The 20,250-nt window shown below is 34.8% G+C and overlaps 1 protein-coding gene across 1 annotated transcript in view; it reads right to left on the bottom strand.

Annotated features, from left to right (window-relative positions):
- The window catches only part of LOC308658147 (antigen WC1.1-like), a gene marked incomplete at both ends in the record, with an annotated part of 116,544 nt that extends 96,296 nt beyond the window's left edge, over nucleotides 1-20,248 (bottom strand). Inside the window, one exon of the mRNA XM_081310774.1 lies at nucleotides 20,240-20,248. Coding sequence (XP_081166900.1) covers nucleotides 20,240-20,248 — 9 coding nt within the window. The remainder of the gene's footprint in view (nucleotides 1-20,239) is intronic.
- Nucleotides 20,249-20,250: the final 2 nt, after the last annotated feature.

The raw sequence follows: 20,250 nt of genomic DNA on the forward strand, positions 1-20,250 counted from the left end.
CAACAACAGAGTTTTAGAGAATTAATGACAATGCTCAACGAGCTCTCATAGTGCTATAATCAGAAGCTATCTTTTTTAAAAAAAATTTTATAATATTTATTTTTTTAGTTTTCAGTGGCACAATAAACATCTTTATTTGTACGTGGTGCTGAGGATCAAACCCAGGGCTGTGTGCATGCCAGGCGAGCACGCTACCACTTGAGCCACATCCCCAGCCCCACCAGAAGCCATCTTGAGAAAGGGCCTATTGTAGGGAATAAACTGTGCAGGGATTAGAAAATATAGGTCAATTCAGGGTCCCTGGGTCACCTTGCTACAGTGGTGGCGGGGGGAATGTTAGCACTCTACAGTCTCAGATAGGGAGAGTGCCTGTTGCAAACATACTGAGAGGATTGATTGGCAGGGAAGGGCCTGGAAGCCTCATTAGGAAGTGGTCTTTCCCTCTGTGAAGAAGAGTGATTCCATTCACATGTGCTTGCACACAGGGGAGAGAGCTCAGAGAATACATCTGATGATTCGCCCCATTCCCATATCCCCTCCCAGGGTGGAGCTCAGTGGTTTGATTGCTTACACCACTTTTCACAGGCATTCAAGGATTCACCATGACTAGGACACTTCCATAAGCAATGACTAGAGGCCTCTGGAACAAGTGTGTGCCAGTGTTGCCCACCAGTTGGATTCACAAAGCACTTAAAGAATGGCTTGTGGTGACTTTGACTTCTGTTTTGCAATGCTCCCCAGGTTTGCTAACAAAATCCCTGTGGTGTGATGGCCAACCCCATCAACCTTCCCTTACCCTCCAGGAAATGAGGAGCACAGTGCAGCCAGCATACCACACCAAATCCCAGAACATTTGGTGGGAAGAGAGAGGAACTACAATTGGTTTCTTTTGTAGGCTACTAACCCCACATACCTGGTGCATTCAAATGTTAGCTCACCTGCAAAGAGGTGTCTCCAGTGTAAATATTTTACCTGGGAAGAATTTTTGACACATTTAAAATTATTTATATCTTATTATATTAAACTATTATTTATATCTTATTTTTTTTTAAAATATTGATTTATTTTAAAAAGTCTTTAAAGGGATTTTCTCTTTTTTTATTTCTCATTTTTCTGTTTCTTCACATACATTTTCTTTTTCCCATTCCAAATATTCCCTCCTATTTATTTTCCTTCTTGAATTAATTTTTTTTATTAACTTTTTACTCTTATTAATTTATTTTCCCCCTTATTCATGGTTACTTCTATTTTAGTTGTTGTGGAGTATAAATGATTATTACTGTATTTATGTAGCTTGTTAATTTTATGTTGTTGTTATTGTTGTTTTTTTTTCTTCTTTCTTAGTCATGATGGTGACCATATATGATCATATATGAAAAGCACACTTCAAAATCAGAAGAGACAAAGAAGGTAACTACATAGTGGTAAGTTGAAGATATAATGATTATAAATGCATACGTAATAGAACACAGAATTTTATAAAACAAATCTTATAGGATATAAAGGGAAAATAAACTTGAGCAAAATGCTAGTGGTATCTTAATATGTCATTCTCACTAATACACTGGTCATCCAGACAAGACATCAACAAGCAAACATAAGGTTAGATTACATTATACATCAAGTGGCTGTAACACGTATAGAGTATTCCACCCAACAGCTGGACAATACACATTATTTTAATTTGTACATTGTGGCATTTTCTAAGATACATTATAGTTTTGGACTTAAAGTAAGCATTAACCAATGCAAAAAATGTAAATAATTTATTGCATTTTAATGGACTACTATATAAAAATTATGACATAATGAAACTGAAATTGACAGTAAGAGAAATTACACAAACACATACATATTAAATAATATACCTTTGAATAAACAATAGATTATCGAAAATATCTGTGGCCTGAATTTAAAAAAATCATAGAATTGAATTGAAATAGAAACACAAAATATCACAATTTGTGGGATACAGTGAAAGCAGTAGTAAAAACATCATTTATAACTATGAGTACACACATTAAAAAAAAGAATGGAGAAATTTCAAATAAATAATGTAATATTGTACCTCAATGTCCTAGAAAACAAAAACAAATGAAACCTAAATTGTGTAAAAGGAAATAAATCCTAAAAAATCAGAACTGAAATAGATGAATAAGGAACAAAAAGAGCAATAGAAAGGATCAATAAAACAAAGAGTTTTTCCTTTCAAAAAATAAACAGAATTGGCACACCTTTAACAAAACTAGCCAAAAGACAGAGTGGGAAAATGCAAGCATGTAAAATTAGAGATGGAAAGGGGATATTAAAATAGGCAGCATTGACATACAGGCAATCCCTAGAAAATATTTTGAAAAGCTATTTTACAAATAATTATAAATTTAGATCAAGTAAACAAATTCCTAGACGTATATGTCCTACCAAAATTGAGGTATGAGAATACAAAAAAATCTAAACAGATCAATAATAAGAAATGAGATTCAAACAGTAACAAAGTCTTCCAATGAAGAAAAGTTCAGGATAGAAGAACTTGCCTGCCACTTTTAAAAACTAAAACCAATGCTCTTCAAACAAGTCCATAAAACATAAAGAAAAGATACTCTTCCAAACTCATTCTGTGAAGCCACCAAAATTTGATAAAAACATGACAAGAACAAAAAGAAAAATATAGCCAAGTATCCTTAATGAATATAGATGCAAAAATCCTGAATAAGGTGCTTGAAAATCAAATTCAACACTTTAAAAATATGTCATGAAAGAGAGAGAAAGAGAGAAAGACACACACACACACACACACACACACACACACACCACACAAATAGAAGGTGGATTAGAGGAAGGAATCAGTTCCTTCACAGTTCATTTGCACTAGACTTAAAAGACTGCTCCTGATTGAGGCAGATAACTAAGGGAATTCACTGAAACTTAATAACGGACAGTAAAAGAAACCAGAGAGACACAGAAAGTCAGAAACTTTGAAAATAATATCAGAAATAATACATCAGAGAAACTCCAGCTTGGCTGGCAATAGCCACAGAGGTGGCTGCTGAAGGGAGGGTGAAACACATGCAGATAGAGAGAGGAAACCATGGTGGTTAAAAAAAAGTCCTGGGGGAGCCTATAGATTAGGAAACTGATCTTAAGAAACCCAGAATCAGTGGAGGAAGTGGTTGAGTGAAAATCAACCTAAATCGCTCTGCCTATGGGCAGATAGTTCAATGAGAACTAAAGTCACCTGCATGGGAGCCATTTGTAAGAAATTCAAGGCAGCAAATGGAGACAGAAGATTGGGAACTTGCAGAGGAAGTTGCCAGGGAACACAGCACTTGCCTATTATGACCCCCAGAGTGAACCAGACTGACTGAAATAGGTGCAAAGAAAAAATTGCACCTGGAACATACAGGCTGCACAAGTTAAGGAGAGAAATCTCCCTTTATTGCTGGTGCTCCATAAGAGGTACTTGGAAGATGCCAATAACAGCCACACAGGAGCATCTACACTTCAGGGCTGATTCCTGGTTGTTCATATTCATAGTGGTGAATGTGAAACCTGTGGAGGTGTAAGTTGCTACAACCTAAAAGTTGTTTTTACTGGAGGCCCCTGAGACCTAGACATCAGCAATGACCTGCATCTCCCCAGCAACAGGGGTTATGGATCAAATATTAAACCCAACATAGAGCTCCAAAGGTCAACCAAAAGTAAACCCCAGCTACTGGAACTTCCAATTGAGAACTCTACTGCACCCTCTAGAGAAATACCTTTGTTAGCACTCCCAAGTCTATTACACCCTATACTAGAAGATGGGAAGCTCAGAGCTATTATAACAAACTTTGGCTCCTAGCTGTAATGGCTGACAGCTAGGTGAGGAATACAAAGACCTAAACTTAACTTGATCCAAGGGTTGCAAAGCCCAGAAATAAATACAAAGAATGAAAATCCATCCCTGTGAGCAGTTATGATAACCTCAGTGGAAATAAGCCCTTTATTTCTTATTTTACTCTTTTTAAATTTTTTTCTTATTTCTTTTTTCTCCATATTCCCCAAATCTTTTGTAAAAAATTTTAACTTTAAATTTTTTTTCAAATATTATTTCATTATGTTTTATTATTTTTTACTCTTTTTCCATTTTGTGAGATATTTTGTGTATGTATATGTATGTATGAGGGGGGTTCTCACTGTGTGGATAGGAGATACACACACATATTCATATAAAGTAAAATTCACATAATTTCACTTTCATATTAATTGTTTCCATCTTCACTTGCTTATTATTTAACCTTGGTGGGATATCATCATACATTCGAGTTGTTTTGGTCTTAACTTTCGTTTGTTCATACCTTGACTTTTTTCCTTATTGCACCATCATCACTCTCTTCACTGATTAATAGCCACATATTCCTGTTCCCCCTTCCTCTCATTTTTTATTACTTTCAATTAAGTTTTTATTCCTCCTTCTTTACAGAAGACATCTGCTACCTATCTCCTGCTTCTCCTCTGTTCACTTTTACAAATATTTCAAACTTTCTCTGGTCTACACAAGTCCTTTGGAGAGAACATCACAATGCCAATGTGCCCCAGATACCGGATATGGAGCTACAGACTGATTTGCCCAGCTCAATAATTCTGGTCTTTCTTTTTCTATGCCCATAAATTTATGAATGGAAATATTTACTCTGTACCATTATATATTAGATACTTGTAAATTGCTTTTAATTTTATAGGAGCTCATAATGCAAGATTGCCTTGAGCCTCAGAGAAGACTTAGGACTTGAACTTTGAGCAATTTCAGAACTATTGAGATCATAGGAACTCCGGGAATGTACTAAATGTATTTTGCATTGTCAGATGAGTGTGAGCTTTTGGGAACCAGGGGACGAATGTTATAGTTTAGATGTGGCATGCCCCAAAAGCTCATATGTGAGGCAATGCAAGAAGGTTTGGAGGAAAAATGATTGGGTTATAGCCTTAACCTAATCAGTAAATGAATCCCTGATGGGATTAACTGAGTGGAGACTGGAGCTAGGTGGGGTGTGGCTGGAGGAAGTGGTTCACTGGGGGATGGCTTTGGGATATATATTTTCTTTCTGGAGGGTGGAGTCTCTATCTCAGCTTTCTGATCATTAAGTGAATGGTTGCCCTCGGCCACACTTTTCCACCATGTTGTTCTGCCTTACCCTGAGCCCCTAGGAGTGGAGTGTGCTGTCTATGGATTGAGACCTTGAAACTGTGGGACCCTAAATAAACTTTTCTTGCCCTATAGTTGTTCTGGTCAGGTCCTTTAGTCACAGTAGTGAAAAAGCTGACTAAAACACTTTCCTAACATATTGTCCCTTCACATAAAAAATCTGTAAATCTACTATTTAATAGAATTATATAGTTTATGTAATTCCTTCCCCATTCATCTTATTGTGATTATTCATACTGTGGATGACACAGTAGTCACCTGTTGTTTAATGCTTGATTTATGTCACAGTTTTCTATTGTTCTAATGATGTTAAATGCTAACCCCATGACGCCTATATAGGTCATCATTAACATTATGGATGTCAGAGTAAACACCTGACATTTATCTTAAGACTGTAGACCTGTTGCTAACATTAGTACTTTTCCTAGCTAAAGAAAGTAACTAGGAAAAATAAAATTCACAGAGTAGAGATCCTTCTGCCCAGCAATATTTAAAACTCAGCCAGGTAACAGCAAATCTCACCCTGCACACATTCTAGCTCCACCTGAGCCTCAACAATACCCCAACAATGAGATTGGGGAGATCAAACCCCCAAACCAATAGCCATTCCATAGGAGGAACAACTAGAGGGGACTTCAGATCCTGGAAACCTAGTCATTTATCAAAAACATCAAAAACAGAGAGAAAATACCAGAACAAAAAAAGATAACCATACACAGAAGGAAATGTATATAAAAGAGGGAGGGGAATCCATCTCAATTAATGAACAGGTCTAAGACTATGAAAACATGAGGAAACAAGCAAACAAATCTCTCCTCCAAATTCACAATATCCCTACAAAGGATCTCACATATATGGAAGTGGATTAAATTCCAGAGAAAAATGATAGAAAACTAATATTAAAATGTTCAATGAAATAAAAAAGTGAATTAAGGAGTGAATTAAGAGAGCAAATAAAGGCGATTAAAGACTATTTCAATAAAGTTATAGAGCTAATGAAAAGAAATAAGAAGTACTGAAATTAAAGGCACAATGAATCAAATAAAAAATTCACTTGAAAGTATCATTGGATTGCTTAGGAAATGTAACATTAGGCCTTCAAGGAAGAATTCAGGCTTTGAAAATGGGATATATGAACTTGAATATTTAGTATTTTTTTATATACTAAATATATAAGGAGTGAGTAAGTAATAAAATACCTCTCCTTTGAGTCCTTCCAATGCTTTCTTTGGGATCTGTAAATATTTGAACCCAGGACTTTGTGCATGTGAGGGAAGCGTCTACTAACTGAGCTCTATCCCCAGACCTATTATGTACAATTATAATCCACCAATAAAAATATGGAAAAAAAATTACATGGTGTGTAAAGAGGAGGGATCACATGACAAATTAACTAAATAAAAAAATTAAGATCAGATGGGCAGAAGCAGGTAGAAACTGTCATTTCTTATCAAAACACATACATAATGATATTTTATTGAACCCAACATTGACTTGAAAACACATGGCTGAGTGTCCCTTCCAATTTGAGTTTATAAAGATGTTGTGTTAAAAAAATGAAGAGAATTGATTGTAGTAAAGATGAAAGGAGAATCCACAGCTCAGAGCTCTCCAACAGTAATTCTCCTATGTATTCTTTTCTCTGAATTTTCTCTGAAATTTTTATGACTTGTGATTTTGTAGTAATCCATAAATTTCTCTGTGATTTGTTTATTGATATCCTCTGTGCCTATACACCGGCTAGCCTAGTGCAAAACAGTGTCCCAGGCTACACATATGGAAACACTTCAACTGAGAAAAGCACAGCCGCATTCTAGTCCTTTCTTCTAACAGGCTTGTTGTCTCCAAGAATTTGTATGTATTGACTTGCAGATGATTTGGATTATAGTAAACTTTTATTTATTTATTTATTTTTATGTGGTGCTGAGGCTGAACCCAGGGCCTCACATGTGCGAGGCAAGTACTCTACCACTGATCTACTGCCCCAGCCTATGGAAAAAAAGAAAAAGATTATAAAGATTATAAAGTTAATTTTAATTGAGAAGATATTCAAATACATTATCTTTTTAAGATAGACAGCTGGAGAATGAAAAACTGTAGTTGAGACTCACAAGAGTGAAGTAAGTGAAGCTCATCACAATCAGAAGCTGAGCAGTCTTGGTCTACAGATAGACTTCTGAGTCCCTTCTAGCCCATCCACCTCCTAGTTCCCCAGAAATCAGAAGCCTTCTAATCTAGAACTTTTCATTCTCCCAGACACCGGACAGTACAATGACAGTACCTGAGCATGGAACTCCTACGTCATTATGCCTGCTGTTGCAGTTTTGTTGTTCTTCAAAAATAGCAATTAAATTGAAAAATTGGACACATTAATTAATTGGACTGATCAAGGAAAAATAGAGAAGACACAAATTAGCAGTATCATAAATGACGAAGAGGGTAGCACTCCATTTCAAACAATTACCCATTATCCTTGATAAGAGAATGCTGTAATTCAGTTCTTGCTAATTTATTAGACAAATTATTTGGAGTAAATAAATTTCTAGAAAGACATAATTTTCCAAAACTGGGACAAGAAAGAATAAAGAAAAAATCACTCCCAAAGAGGTGGAAAAAATGGTGCCAAAGAACTTTCAGTGATTATCTCCCCATAGACACATCTATTTAATTAGATATTCATGCATCAGACTACTTTCACAAGAGTTGAGTAAGCCAGGCAAGGGAATATATTGCTTGGTTGTAGTATAATAATAAGAAAAGATGCATTGGATAAAGCAGGAAGAAAAGAGTTACTCATGTCACCCCCTCCCTCCAATCAAGTAATGCAGCCTGGAGAGATGCCTCCTACATAAGGAGGGAGAAGGAATAAAGTCTGAATCTTAGACTTCAAGACCAAGCATCCATGGTGAACTTCAGTGCCTGGCAATATCCCAAGTCCCCTGCATTGCAGGAACTGATTCTCTTGCACTGCCTTAGCCAACAGTGCTTCACCACTCTTTCCCCAACCTTGGGCAGCAGAGGAGGTAGCAAGACTCCACTTTCCTGGAAGCAGGGAAGAAAAGCTAGCACAAGACTTGGAGCTCAGTTCTGGGTCCACTATAGTAAGACCCAGCACCAGGGAGAACCAAAGGGTCCCTCTACTCAGGCCAGAGCTCACACACAGAGCTTCCAGACCTAGCAGAGTTCAGGGTAGACATTTTCTCATTAAATAGAATGGATCCATGTTTTGTTCTATATCAGAACAAGTTACTGGGAGCTCCTGGATACACCCCTGAGATTGTGCAGATACTTGTGGCTGTGAGACTCAGATGGGGCCCAAGTAAGTGGTAACATTGGCAGTCAAATGACTGCTTTCACCAACACATAAGTACTGGGTACCAGATGTTGATCCAGCCTACATTTTCTGGGTGTAAGGAAGCAGGAGTTTGCCTTGGAACTCAGTGTCAGACAGGTAAAATATAATACTGGACAGATCCTAATAGTACCTCTTCCTAGGCCAGTGCCCCTGAATGGAGAAGAGACACATGGCTCCAGTCTATTGGATTTTATTCCAGCCAGCATCCCGTGTGGCTGGTTGCAGCAGTCATAGGCCATGAATACACCTTGGCAGTACACAACTCATCCACTCATAGGAGTATTGGTCTAGGTTTTCCTCCCAGTGTTGGCTGTGGCCTTAGCATGTGAAATAGCATTGCAGTGTTAGTCACCACAGTACTTCTCACTCCATTCCTCCTCCAGCTTCAGACAGAACAACATGAAGAGAATAACTACCTTCTTGGGAAGTAAAAGGGAGATGGGCACCATCTATGGTTAAGAGCCTAGAGCTGGCCACTCCACAGTGATTCTTCCCAGGGCCCAGTGTAATATCAAGAGTATCTGAATGCAGGCTACTGACCCTGGATGGGGCATCTGGACCTTTGTTCATTATTGAGTAAAGAAAACATGGGCTAAGTTTCTACCTAGTTTGAAAATAATAGAAATGTCCGAAGGCTCAGAGGAAATATGCAATCTGCTTAGTTAGCATTTGTGTACACTATATGTGTGTATGCATGGTGATGTCACATTGAACCCCATTAATAGGTATAATTAATGTGTATATTAATGAAGTTCTTTTAAAATCAAGGTTAGAAAGACTGAAATAAATGCCTAATCCTTCAATACACAAGTGATGCCACACACTACCAAGCATTAAGAACTTCTCAGGAAGTATAACCTTACCTAATGGTCATAATATGTGCCAGAAAGTAACTATATGCTAACCATTTACAATATCTTGGATGGAAATATGAACAACTATTTTAATGAAACTCAATGAGCTTTCAGAAAGACAGAGAAATAAGTTAATATTCCAACAGAAATTTACAGAGATAGATTTTTTTAAAAGCAAGCAGAAATCCTTGAGATGAAAAATAAACTAAGTGAATCTAAAACCATGAGAGATGGCAGAATACCCACAAAAGAAAAAAAAATTAGTGAGTTCAAAGACAGATTATTTGAAAAGACAGAGTTAGAGGAGAGAAAGAAAAGATAATGAAGAGGAAGGAAGAAAGCTTAAGGGAAATTTGGAACAGTATTAAAAGATTAAAGATAAGTTTTTCAAGGCAACAAAAGAAAATAAATAACACATAGGGATATTTTATGGGTGGAAATTATAAAATACATTGAGAAAATAAATCTTACTTTGAACAACCAATGGTCAAAGAAGAAATCATAAAGGAACTTCAATATTTTCTTAAAACAGATCAAAATGGAGTCACAACATATCAAAACAAATGAGATATAGCAAGGTATCTCAAGGAGGAAAGATTATATTAATCAATGCCTACATCAAAAATAAAAACAAAACCAGAAAAATATTAAATATAATTGTGTCTCAAAGAAGTAAAAGAAAATCTAATTCAATATTAGCAGAAAGACAGAACAAAGACCAAAGCTGGAATAAATGAAGTAGAGACTAAAATATCAACACAACTAGGAGTGGGTTCTTCATAAATATTTAAAAAATTGAGAGCTAGACTAGGGTGGGGGAGGGGGGAAGAGTCAAATAAAATCAGAGACTAAAAGGTAGACATTACAATGGACACCAAAGAAATACAAAGGATCATTAGAAATTATTATAAAAACTATATGCTAACAAATTTGGTAACTTACAAGAAATCAAGAAATTCTTCAACACATACACCTTATCAATATTAATCACGAAGAAATAGAATACATGAAGATACACAATAATGAGTAATAATTTAATTATTAATTAAAAGCCTCCCATTAAAGAAAATCCCATGGGTCATATGACTTCAGTACTGAGTTACCCCCAAGTATGTAAAGAAGAATTAATACCAATGCTGTTAAAATCATTTCAAAAATAGACAAGAAAATTCTTCCAAACTCATTCTCAGAGGTCAGAATTCCCTCATATCAACATTAGACAAGGAAACACACACACAAAAAGAAAAGCTGCAGGTCCAACATCTTTGATAATTATAGATGATAAAATTCTCAACAAAATACTAGAAAACCTAACAGCATTTAAAAAGATTAGTACTATACTCAAATGAGATTTATCCTGGGGAAGCAAATATGGTTCAGCAAACCCAAGATTGTAAACATGATACAACACATCAACATAATGGACAAAAAGACAAAATCATATGATATTAAAAGTATACAATAACAAATGCAAAAAAGGCCTTGAATAAAATTCAGCATCACTTTACAATAAAAAATCTGAATAAATTAGGAATAGAAGAAACATCCTTCAACATAATAAAGGCTATTCATAATATACCAACAGGTGAAATGTTACTGAATGGGAGAACTAAAAATCTTTCTTGCTAACATCTAGAACAAAATGAAAATGCCCACTTTTATCACTTTTTTTCTGCTTAGTACTGAAATCCTAGCTGGAGCAACCAGGTAAGAGAAAACAATAAAGGGAATACAAATTGCAAAAGAGGCTGTTAAATTGTTACTGTTTGCAGATCACAAGATCTTAATACAGAAAACCTGAAAGATTCCATCATCAACAACAATTAAAACTAGAAAATGAGTTCAGCAAATTTGCAGGATATACAATTAATACAGAAAAATTCGTAGTCTTGTCGTTTTCCAATAGTGAAATATCTGAAACATAATAAAGAATCAATTCCATTTATCATAGCTATGAAAATACTTAGGAATAAATTCGACTAAAGAAGGAGAATATTTCTGTAATAAAAATTATAAAACATTAATGAAAGATTTTGAAGAGGACATATAGAAAAACACAAAGTGGAAAGTCATGCCATGTTTAGAGACCAAGAGTCAACATTGTTAAAATGTCTATGCTATCTGAAGCAGACTACAGATTCAAGCCAATCTCTTTCAAAATACCAGAGGCATTCTTCACAGAACTAGAAAAAACAATCTTAAAATGGACATAGAATAACAACAACAACAACAACAACCAAAAACCTTGAATAGGCAAAGCCATTTTGAGCAAAAAGACCAAAGCAGGATTTATTTCAGTACTCAACTTCTAAATGTACTATTAAGCTGCAGTAATAAAAAAAAAAACAATGATATAGGCATAAAAAGAGAAACACAGAACAACAGAATAGACATCATTACCCTGATTCATGTAAAATTGCATGAATGGTGTGTCTCTACATCATGTACAACCAGAGAATTGAATGTTGCACTCCATTTGTGTATGAACAGTACATTCTGCTGTCATGTACAACTAAGTAGAACAAATAAAAAAAGAAAGAAAATAGAACACATAGCCCACAAGTAAATTCATACATCCATAGTCAACTGACTTTGGATACAGGTACTAAAAACATGCATTGGAGAAAAGACAGTCTTTTCTATAAATGGTGATAGAATACTAGATATCCTCATCCAAAGGAATAAGACTAGATCCTTACCTCTCACCAGATATAAAAATCATCTTAAAGCAAATTAAATACGTAAATGCAAGCTATGAAACTACTACAGAAAAACTTAGGAGAAATTCTTAAAATAACAGAGTTGGGCAAGAAACTTAGATAGACATCAAAAGAACAGAAAGAAAAATAAAAAATAGACACATAAGATTTACAGAAAAGCTAAAGTCTTCCACATTGCAAAGGAAACATTCAACAGAGTGAGAGGCAATCGACATAATGGGAGAAAATATTTGTAAATTATACAAATATCCAGAAAAATCTAAAAAGATATATATATATATATTATATTATATTATATTATATTATATTATATTATATATAGCACATTATATATACAATGGGTGATAAAATATGGGTGGTATATCTAAACAGATATTTCTCAAAATATATACAATGGACCACCAGGCATATGAAAATATGCTCAACATCACTAATCTTCAAGGAAAAGCAAACCAAATCACAACCAAATATTGCTGTATTCTAGTAAGAATGGCTATTATTAAACATACAAAAACTAACAAGTGTGAGCACGTGGAAAATGTGTATATGCATAACAGAATATTATGTGGCATAAAAAACATGAAATCTTACCATTTGCAAAAGCATGGGTGCAGCTAGACATAATTAGTGAAACAGGTGGAGTACAGAAGGTAAGTGCCATGTGAGCTTTCTGATATGAGCACTATAAAAAAGTCAGTCTCATTGAAGAGTAGGTTAGATGCAGCTGGAAAGATTGTAGGCATGGGAAAGAGGGGATGACAGGAAAAGGCAGATGAAAAGACTACAGGTTAAGTAGCTAGATAGGAGAAAGAAGTTCTGTTGTGCTCTTGAACAGTAGGGTGACTATCAATAATGTTAATGTGCTGTATATTTCAAAAAGCTCAAAGTATGGATTTTGAAAGGTTTTACCACAAAGAAATTATAAATATTTGAGGAGACAGATGTTTAATCTGATTTAAACATTGCAATATATATATATAATAAGTCACACCTGTATCCCATAATTATGTATATAGTTTATGTTTTTATATGTTAAAAATAACTACCATAGCAAATTTATAACCAAATTGAATTATTATTTAAAATTCCCCCACAAAAAATCCCCAGGGCCAGAAGCCTTCAGTGGTGAATTATACCTCATAGAAAAGAACATTATATGACTTCTGGGTTTAGTTTTGTTTTTCAGAAAAGAAAAGGAAACACTTTATAATTTATTTTATGATCTCAATAAGATATAATATCAAAATCAAGGCATCAGAAGAAAATAAATTAACTACAAAACAATACTCATCATGAATATAGACACAAGAATCTTCAGCAGAACACAGCAAAGCATACTTAACAATACATAAACAGAATAATGCACCAGGACCAAATGGGGTTTACCCAGGAATGCAATGCTAATTATTTTTACAAAATTAAATGAAAGTAATTTACCATATTAGTAAAATAGATGAGAAAAATGCATGATTGTTTCAATAGACAGAAAACATTTAGAAAAGTTCAGTTTCCATTTATAATAAAAATTCTCAGGAAAGTAAGAATAACAAAGAATCTCATTAAGCTATAACAACATTCTTAAAAATTCCATTTCTTGTGTTAGAGGCCATACAAAGGCAAGAAAAAGCAGGAAAAGGCATACAGCTTGTAAAATAAGGAGTAAATAAATAAATTTGATTTTATTTTCAGACAATATGATTGTGTATGTGAAAATAGGAATCTGCAAATATCTGCTAGTACTCATAAAGCTGTGAGACATAAGCTCAAAATAAAAATTAATCATTGTAGCAACAAAAATCAGAAAGCTTAATAATCTTTTCTGAAAAAAGTACATCAGACCACCTATTTCAATATCTGCTATAAACATACCATATTGAAACAGTATGGTATTGGCCTAAGGATAATCATATAGGTCACTGGAATCTAACAGGAGTCAAGAATCAAACTCTCATGTTATGCCTCCCTTCCTAAGTAAAAAATAATGACCAGTGAAGACACAAAAGGTAGTCAAAACCATTAGGAACTAAGGGAGAACAAGTTAGATTCACAGAGAATTAAACATATTCATAAGAATTACTTTTCTTTTCTTTTCTTTCTTTTTATTTTTGTTTTAATTAGTTATACATGACAGTAGAATGCACTTGTATACTTTGATATATCATACATAGATGGGAAAGAATTTCATTCTCTAGTATTATCTTTACTAATTTTGTTTTTTTTCCCCAGCTTTCTTGAATTTCAATCAAGACTTTTTTTTTCTTGCTCAACCCTCAATATGCACTAAGCACAAGTACTGTTTATGCAATGAATGTATGTAATAAATCTGGGATTAATACAAAGAAAATTTCACCAGGACAGAAAAAAAAGAATTTCAAAAAGAATAAATAGCAAGAATTGGAGAGGGTTTGTAGTAATGGGAATGGTAGTATTAACTTTGAAAACCTCCAACTGTTACTTAAAAAAAATACACACACACACACACTGACAATATGATGTGACAATTTCAATAATACTCCAAAGCAATGAAAGGTATGACATGAATGTTTTAAACTTTTTTCTTATAATAATGAACTAGCAGCCAATCCCTAAAAAACAAATACCAAATGTCTTCTTTGATATAATGAGAGCAACTATGAACAGAGTAGGGAGGAAGAGCAGGAAGAAAAGATTAACTTTAAACAGAGACATGAGATGGGAGGGAAAGAGAGAGAAAAGGGAAATTGCATGGAAATGAAGGGAGACCCTCATTGCTATACAAAATTACATATAAGAGGTTGTGAGGGGAATGGGAAAATAAACAAGGAGAGAAATGAATTACAGTAGATGGGGTAGAGAGAGAAGATGTGAGGGAAGGGGAGGGGGGATAGTAGGGGATAGGAAAGGTAGCAGAATACAACAGTTACTAATAGGGCATTATGTAAAATTGTGGATGTGTAACCGACGTGATTCTGCAATCTGCATTTGGGGTAAAATTGGGAGTTCATAACCCACTTTAATCTAATGTATGAAATATGATATGTCAAGAGCTTTGTAATGTTGTGAACAACCAATAAAAAAAAGAAAAAAAGAAAAAATAAATAAAATGTAGCATCTTAAAAAAAATAATGAAACTAGGATGTCACTCAGCTGTTCCATAATAGGTGAATGGATAAATAAGTAGTTATTATGCAAAAATGAATAAAGTATTTTAAAATAAATGTTATTCTATATATTTAATGTATATAACATGATGCCATGGTAAATTATACACACACACACGTAGTATACACACACATATATTTACTATAGTGAAGCAAAGTATCATAACCAATAAACCACATACTTACCCAAATTTTGTTTTGATTTTTTTTTTTTTGGCAAGAGAAGCTAAAATCTACTCATTTCGAATGAATCCATGAAATAGCACAATTTTATTATCTATATCCTCATGTTGTATGTGAGAGCTCTAGACTTGTTCATGTTACATATCTGCTGCTGTGTATCCTCTCACCTACATTTCAACATTACCCCCTTATCTCCCCACCCCTAAATACTATATTGATTCTTGTCTATATAAATTTGTTTTTTTGGTAGATTCTACATTATAGAGAGATCATGCAATATTTTTCTTGCCCTGTCTGGCTTATTTCACTTAGCATAATGTCCTTGAGGCTCATCCATGTTGTGACAACTGGCAATATTTCATTCTTTTTTGGGACTGGATAACATAAGCAGGAATAAAATATTGACACATGCAATGACATAGGTGAATCTTAAAAAATATCTTGTTGAGAAACAGATGTATACTGTTTCAGAGAAACAGTACATACTGTTTAGTTCTACTTATATGAAATTTTACAATAAACAAAGTCATTATATAATAACAAATCCAATAAGTGATATGCTGGATATTGGAGCTAACAGTGAGGGAAATTAGCTGCAAAATGGCATGAAGAAAATTTTTGATAAAAGAAATGTTCTGTGATTTCAATGTAGTACTTAAAATGTGTCAATTCTAATTAAACTGTATGCTTAAAATCGACTTAATATACTGTTTTGTAATTATATCTTATAAAATTGATCTGTCAAATTATAAATTATATGCACACAAAGTAATACCATTTACAATGACATCAAAAATCTTCAAGTACATAGAAATAAATCAAAGGGAAAATATGCAACCACTATTGAGGGAAATTAAGAAAATGAAAGTCAGGAGACATACTTGTGAATTGGAAATTGAGAGTTGCTAAGCTGTTAAAATTATCCCTAGACTGATATGGGGAAATAGTTAACTGATTATTGAACACAGTCCCAATAAAAAGTTATGTTTTTGGTTTTGTTTTGTTTTTCTACTAGGAATTGAACCCAGGGGCACTTAACCACTGAGTCACACCCCCTGCTCTTATTTATATTTTATTTTGAGACAGGGTCTAGATAAATGGCTGAGGATGTCTTTGAACTCGTGATCCTCCTGTTTCAGCCTCTCAAGCCACTGGGATTACTGGCTTGCGCCACCATGCTCTGCAAAAAGTCATATTTTTGGAGGGAAAATTATCCAACTTATTTTAAAGTTCATTTGAAAAGGCCAAGAGTATTCAAGCATTTCTAATGAACAAGAATAAAATTAGATGATTTATATTATGAGAAAACTTACTTATATTATGAGATAAACTTACTCAATCTTTATAAATTACAGTGACTAAGATGAAATGGTTTTTGTGCAAGGAGAGACACAAAATATTATCACATAGAATATAGAACATTGGAATCTGACCCATAGGACTAGAAACATCTAATTTATTACTTAGGCTTCACTGAATTTCACATGAAAGAAAAATAATCTTTTTATTTAATTGGTTAATTGTAAGTCATACATATAAAATTAAGAGGTCTACTTCATATTTCAAAAAATAATCAATTCTAAATGGATTGTGACTATAAATATGAAAAGTAGAATCATAAAGTTTTGAAAATAAAGTATTATATGATATTTTCATGGCTTCATAATTGTGAATATTTTATTCAGAGTTTATATAAATGTCTAACTGTGTTGGATAAAAGCAATATCAGATAATAATATGGATAGCAACATCTATTTATCAAAAAAACATCATTAAGGAGTGCAAAACCTCCATATACTGGCAGAAAAAAATTTATAAGGAAAAGACAACTCAATAGAAAATAAGACCAAAATGTACAAAGTTGCTGTTGTGTAGGATGGATAAGACTAGAGACAGACTATACATCATGACTTTAGTTAATAACATTGTAATATGTACTGGAATTTACTAACAGAATAGATTTTAGGAGTTGTTACCATACATACACCCAGATGCACACACGCACAATTTAACAATGTGAGGAAATGGAGGAGTTAACTTGATGTAGGTTGCTTAAATGTAGCAGTCATTTTAATATGTACAGATGTATAAAAACATCCTGTTTTTATACATATAAAAAGCCAACAACAACAAAAAAGAAACCAAAATAAAAAAACTACTCATGAAATTAATGTGTATTCTGGAAAAAATGGGAGAGTTCCATGTATATTAATAAAATTAAAATACTTTCTCATCTGTCCAGATTCCATCCTTCTAGATTGAAATTTTACTGCATGTTCTATTGGCTACTACACAATGTATTAAAATGTACTTCTATGATTGTGATAAAGAAAAGTGGGCAAAAGAGATCAAGGATTTAATGAGATAACCTATGTTGCCAATAAATATATAAAATGAGTACCACCTAACCATTAGGGCTACACAATTAAAACCAGGAGGCAGTACAATTCTACACTAGCAGATGGCTAAAATGAAAAAAAAATATTGGCAATATCAGGTTGGACAAAGTGTGTAGGAACTGGAGTTCTTAGATATTATTGGTAGGGTATATTTGCACAGCTATTATTTGGCAGTATATGCTATTAGCTGACTCCCTATTGTGTTCCCAGAGCAGACTTTACTTTCTTAATTATTGTACATAGCATGATTTATCATTGTTACTGGTTTAGTTGTCCACCTTCCCTACTGGGCTGTGTCACTGAGAAGTGTGCTCACTGTTGTAGCACTGGTGCCTGTTAAGGCACAGTGAAGGATGATTACATCTAGCAATGCAGTGTACCACGTACTCTAGGGAACCCTCCAGTATACAGAGGAAATATTCCACAGAACAACTAGGCAACAGGTAATGAGACCAGTCTAGTCTTGTCATATAAGATATAAGCCAGCAGGAGAAACTGAGTGGCTCTAGGAAGAATTCTGAGGGAGCCCTTCTGAGTGTGCTATGCCTTGGAACTGTATTGAGAGGCAGTGTGGGAGCTATCATGGATACACCCATTAAATCTGTGTCAAAGAAAGGGTCAAGTGTGATCTGGCAGGCTGCTGTGGTCACCTGGACTACTGGCAGTAAAGGCTCTTGTAACATGTTTCAGGATCAGGGAATTTTTAATGCTCTGGCAGCATAATACCAAAGTTGAAATTTTGCAAGAAGATGGGGCAAGTGTTTTAATATGTGAACATGTGTTTTGATAATCTGATTCTATAAAATGTTCTAAGGAAAATTTACATTTGTTTGAATGAGGTAAAATTTCTTCTCTGATGAGAAATTCATTCACTGATCTTGCTGATGGAGACCAAAATGGAATCAGACCATCAACATTACATTTCATTTTGAGAGTCCACCTACACCACTAAGAGCCAGCACAGCTTTGCAGACAGGAAACCATCATGGGCATATGGCTAGAACCCAAGGAACTGGAGGTTCCTAGACATAATATATGTCTTAATATAAGGCAGTGAGGAGCAGAACTTCTTTTTCTTGTTTTGAGGGATAGAGTTTCCCTAAGAAGAGGTACATTGACTTCTGAACAGAGGGGTTTAAATAGGGAAGAAAAATTTAACAGAGAAGAGACAGAGAAGTGAGGAATATTGTTGAAGCAGGCAGGATCGACACTTGCAACTAGAAAAGCTGGCTCTCCAGTGATGTGGCTAGTTCATTCCCATTTCAGGAGCCCAAACACTGGTAACCTGAACTCCACTGAGCCACAGGCCCAGTGGAGACCAGATTTCATGTAGGACCTGACAGTATCACAATGGAAAAAATTCATCATGAAGACTTTCACAAGCACAGGGTTCTTCTAAGCAGTAGATTCTTGGCATGTGAGAGAACAAACAAGTAATAGGAAGAGAAAAACACCTGCAGAAATACAAAGTTCTGCCCTTGCTGGGGAACACTATAGTGAGTCAGAAAATGCCTGATCTGTGGGTTTGTGAGGAAGAAAAAGAATCTCAATGACTGGCGCAGACTGCAGGTGCAGGGTTATTTGTGGTATAAATACAGTTCATGTTCAGGGGCTTTCTTTAGGGGCACCGAGGTCTACATATGCCTTCATCATGTACACATACACACATATCATCACCACCACAACCGTCCTCACCATCAAATTCAGAAGTATGGCTCAGAGTGACTCCTGTATGGACTCCTGTCTAACAGCTGACTTCCAATGGGCAGGCATGCTCCTGCTCACGTTTTTATTTTCAAAGTTCCTTCACTCATTAGTTTCTCTCTCGAATGCTCTCTGTTTCTATTTTTTGGTCTCCCCCACCATCTTTTGCTCCTCTCTTCTCTCTCCTTGTATTTCTCTTTATGTTTCTCCCTCTTCTCTATTCCTGCACATCACTCTTTTTCTATGGCCCTTCTATCTCCCTCCCTCCCTTCCTCATTCCCTCTCTGTCTCTGTCTTTCATACACACAAACACACCAGCTCACTTGCTAAAAGTGCAGAAATACCAATACAGTGAGAAAGCATACTACAGAGTATGGGAGGAACAGATAAGAAGCCTCAGCCTCTAATAGTTATGGGAAAACTGGGAATTGAGTTTCAGATGTTATTGTGGAAATCTAAAACAGACTTTCTGGTCAATCTGGGAATAAACTTTATATCTTTGCAACATCCTATTGCTGTCCTTGAATAACTGAGAACCTACAGAAGAAAAATCAGCATTCGCTGTCACTTAGGATCGTATTAGGTCAAAACCAAATGATCTATAAAGAGGCATTGTCTTTAGGATCCCAAGGACCATTTCCCAGAAACTTGGAGCTAATCCAGCATCTCCCTGGTCTTAAGAAGTGGGGCTATGCTTACCTTGAGCATCC

Source organism: Spermophilus citellus, assembly GCF_964194105.1.
Source record: "Spermophilus citellus genome assembly, chromosome: 10".
NCBI classification, from domain to species: Eukaryota; Metazoa; Chordata; class Mammalia; order Rodentia; family Sciuridae; genus Spermophilus; species Spermophilus citellus.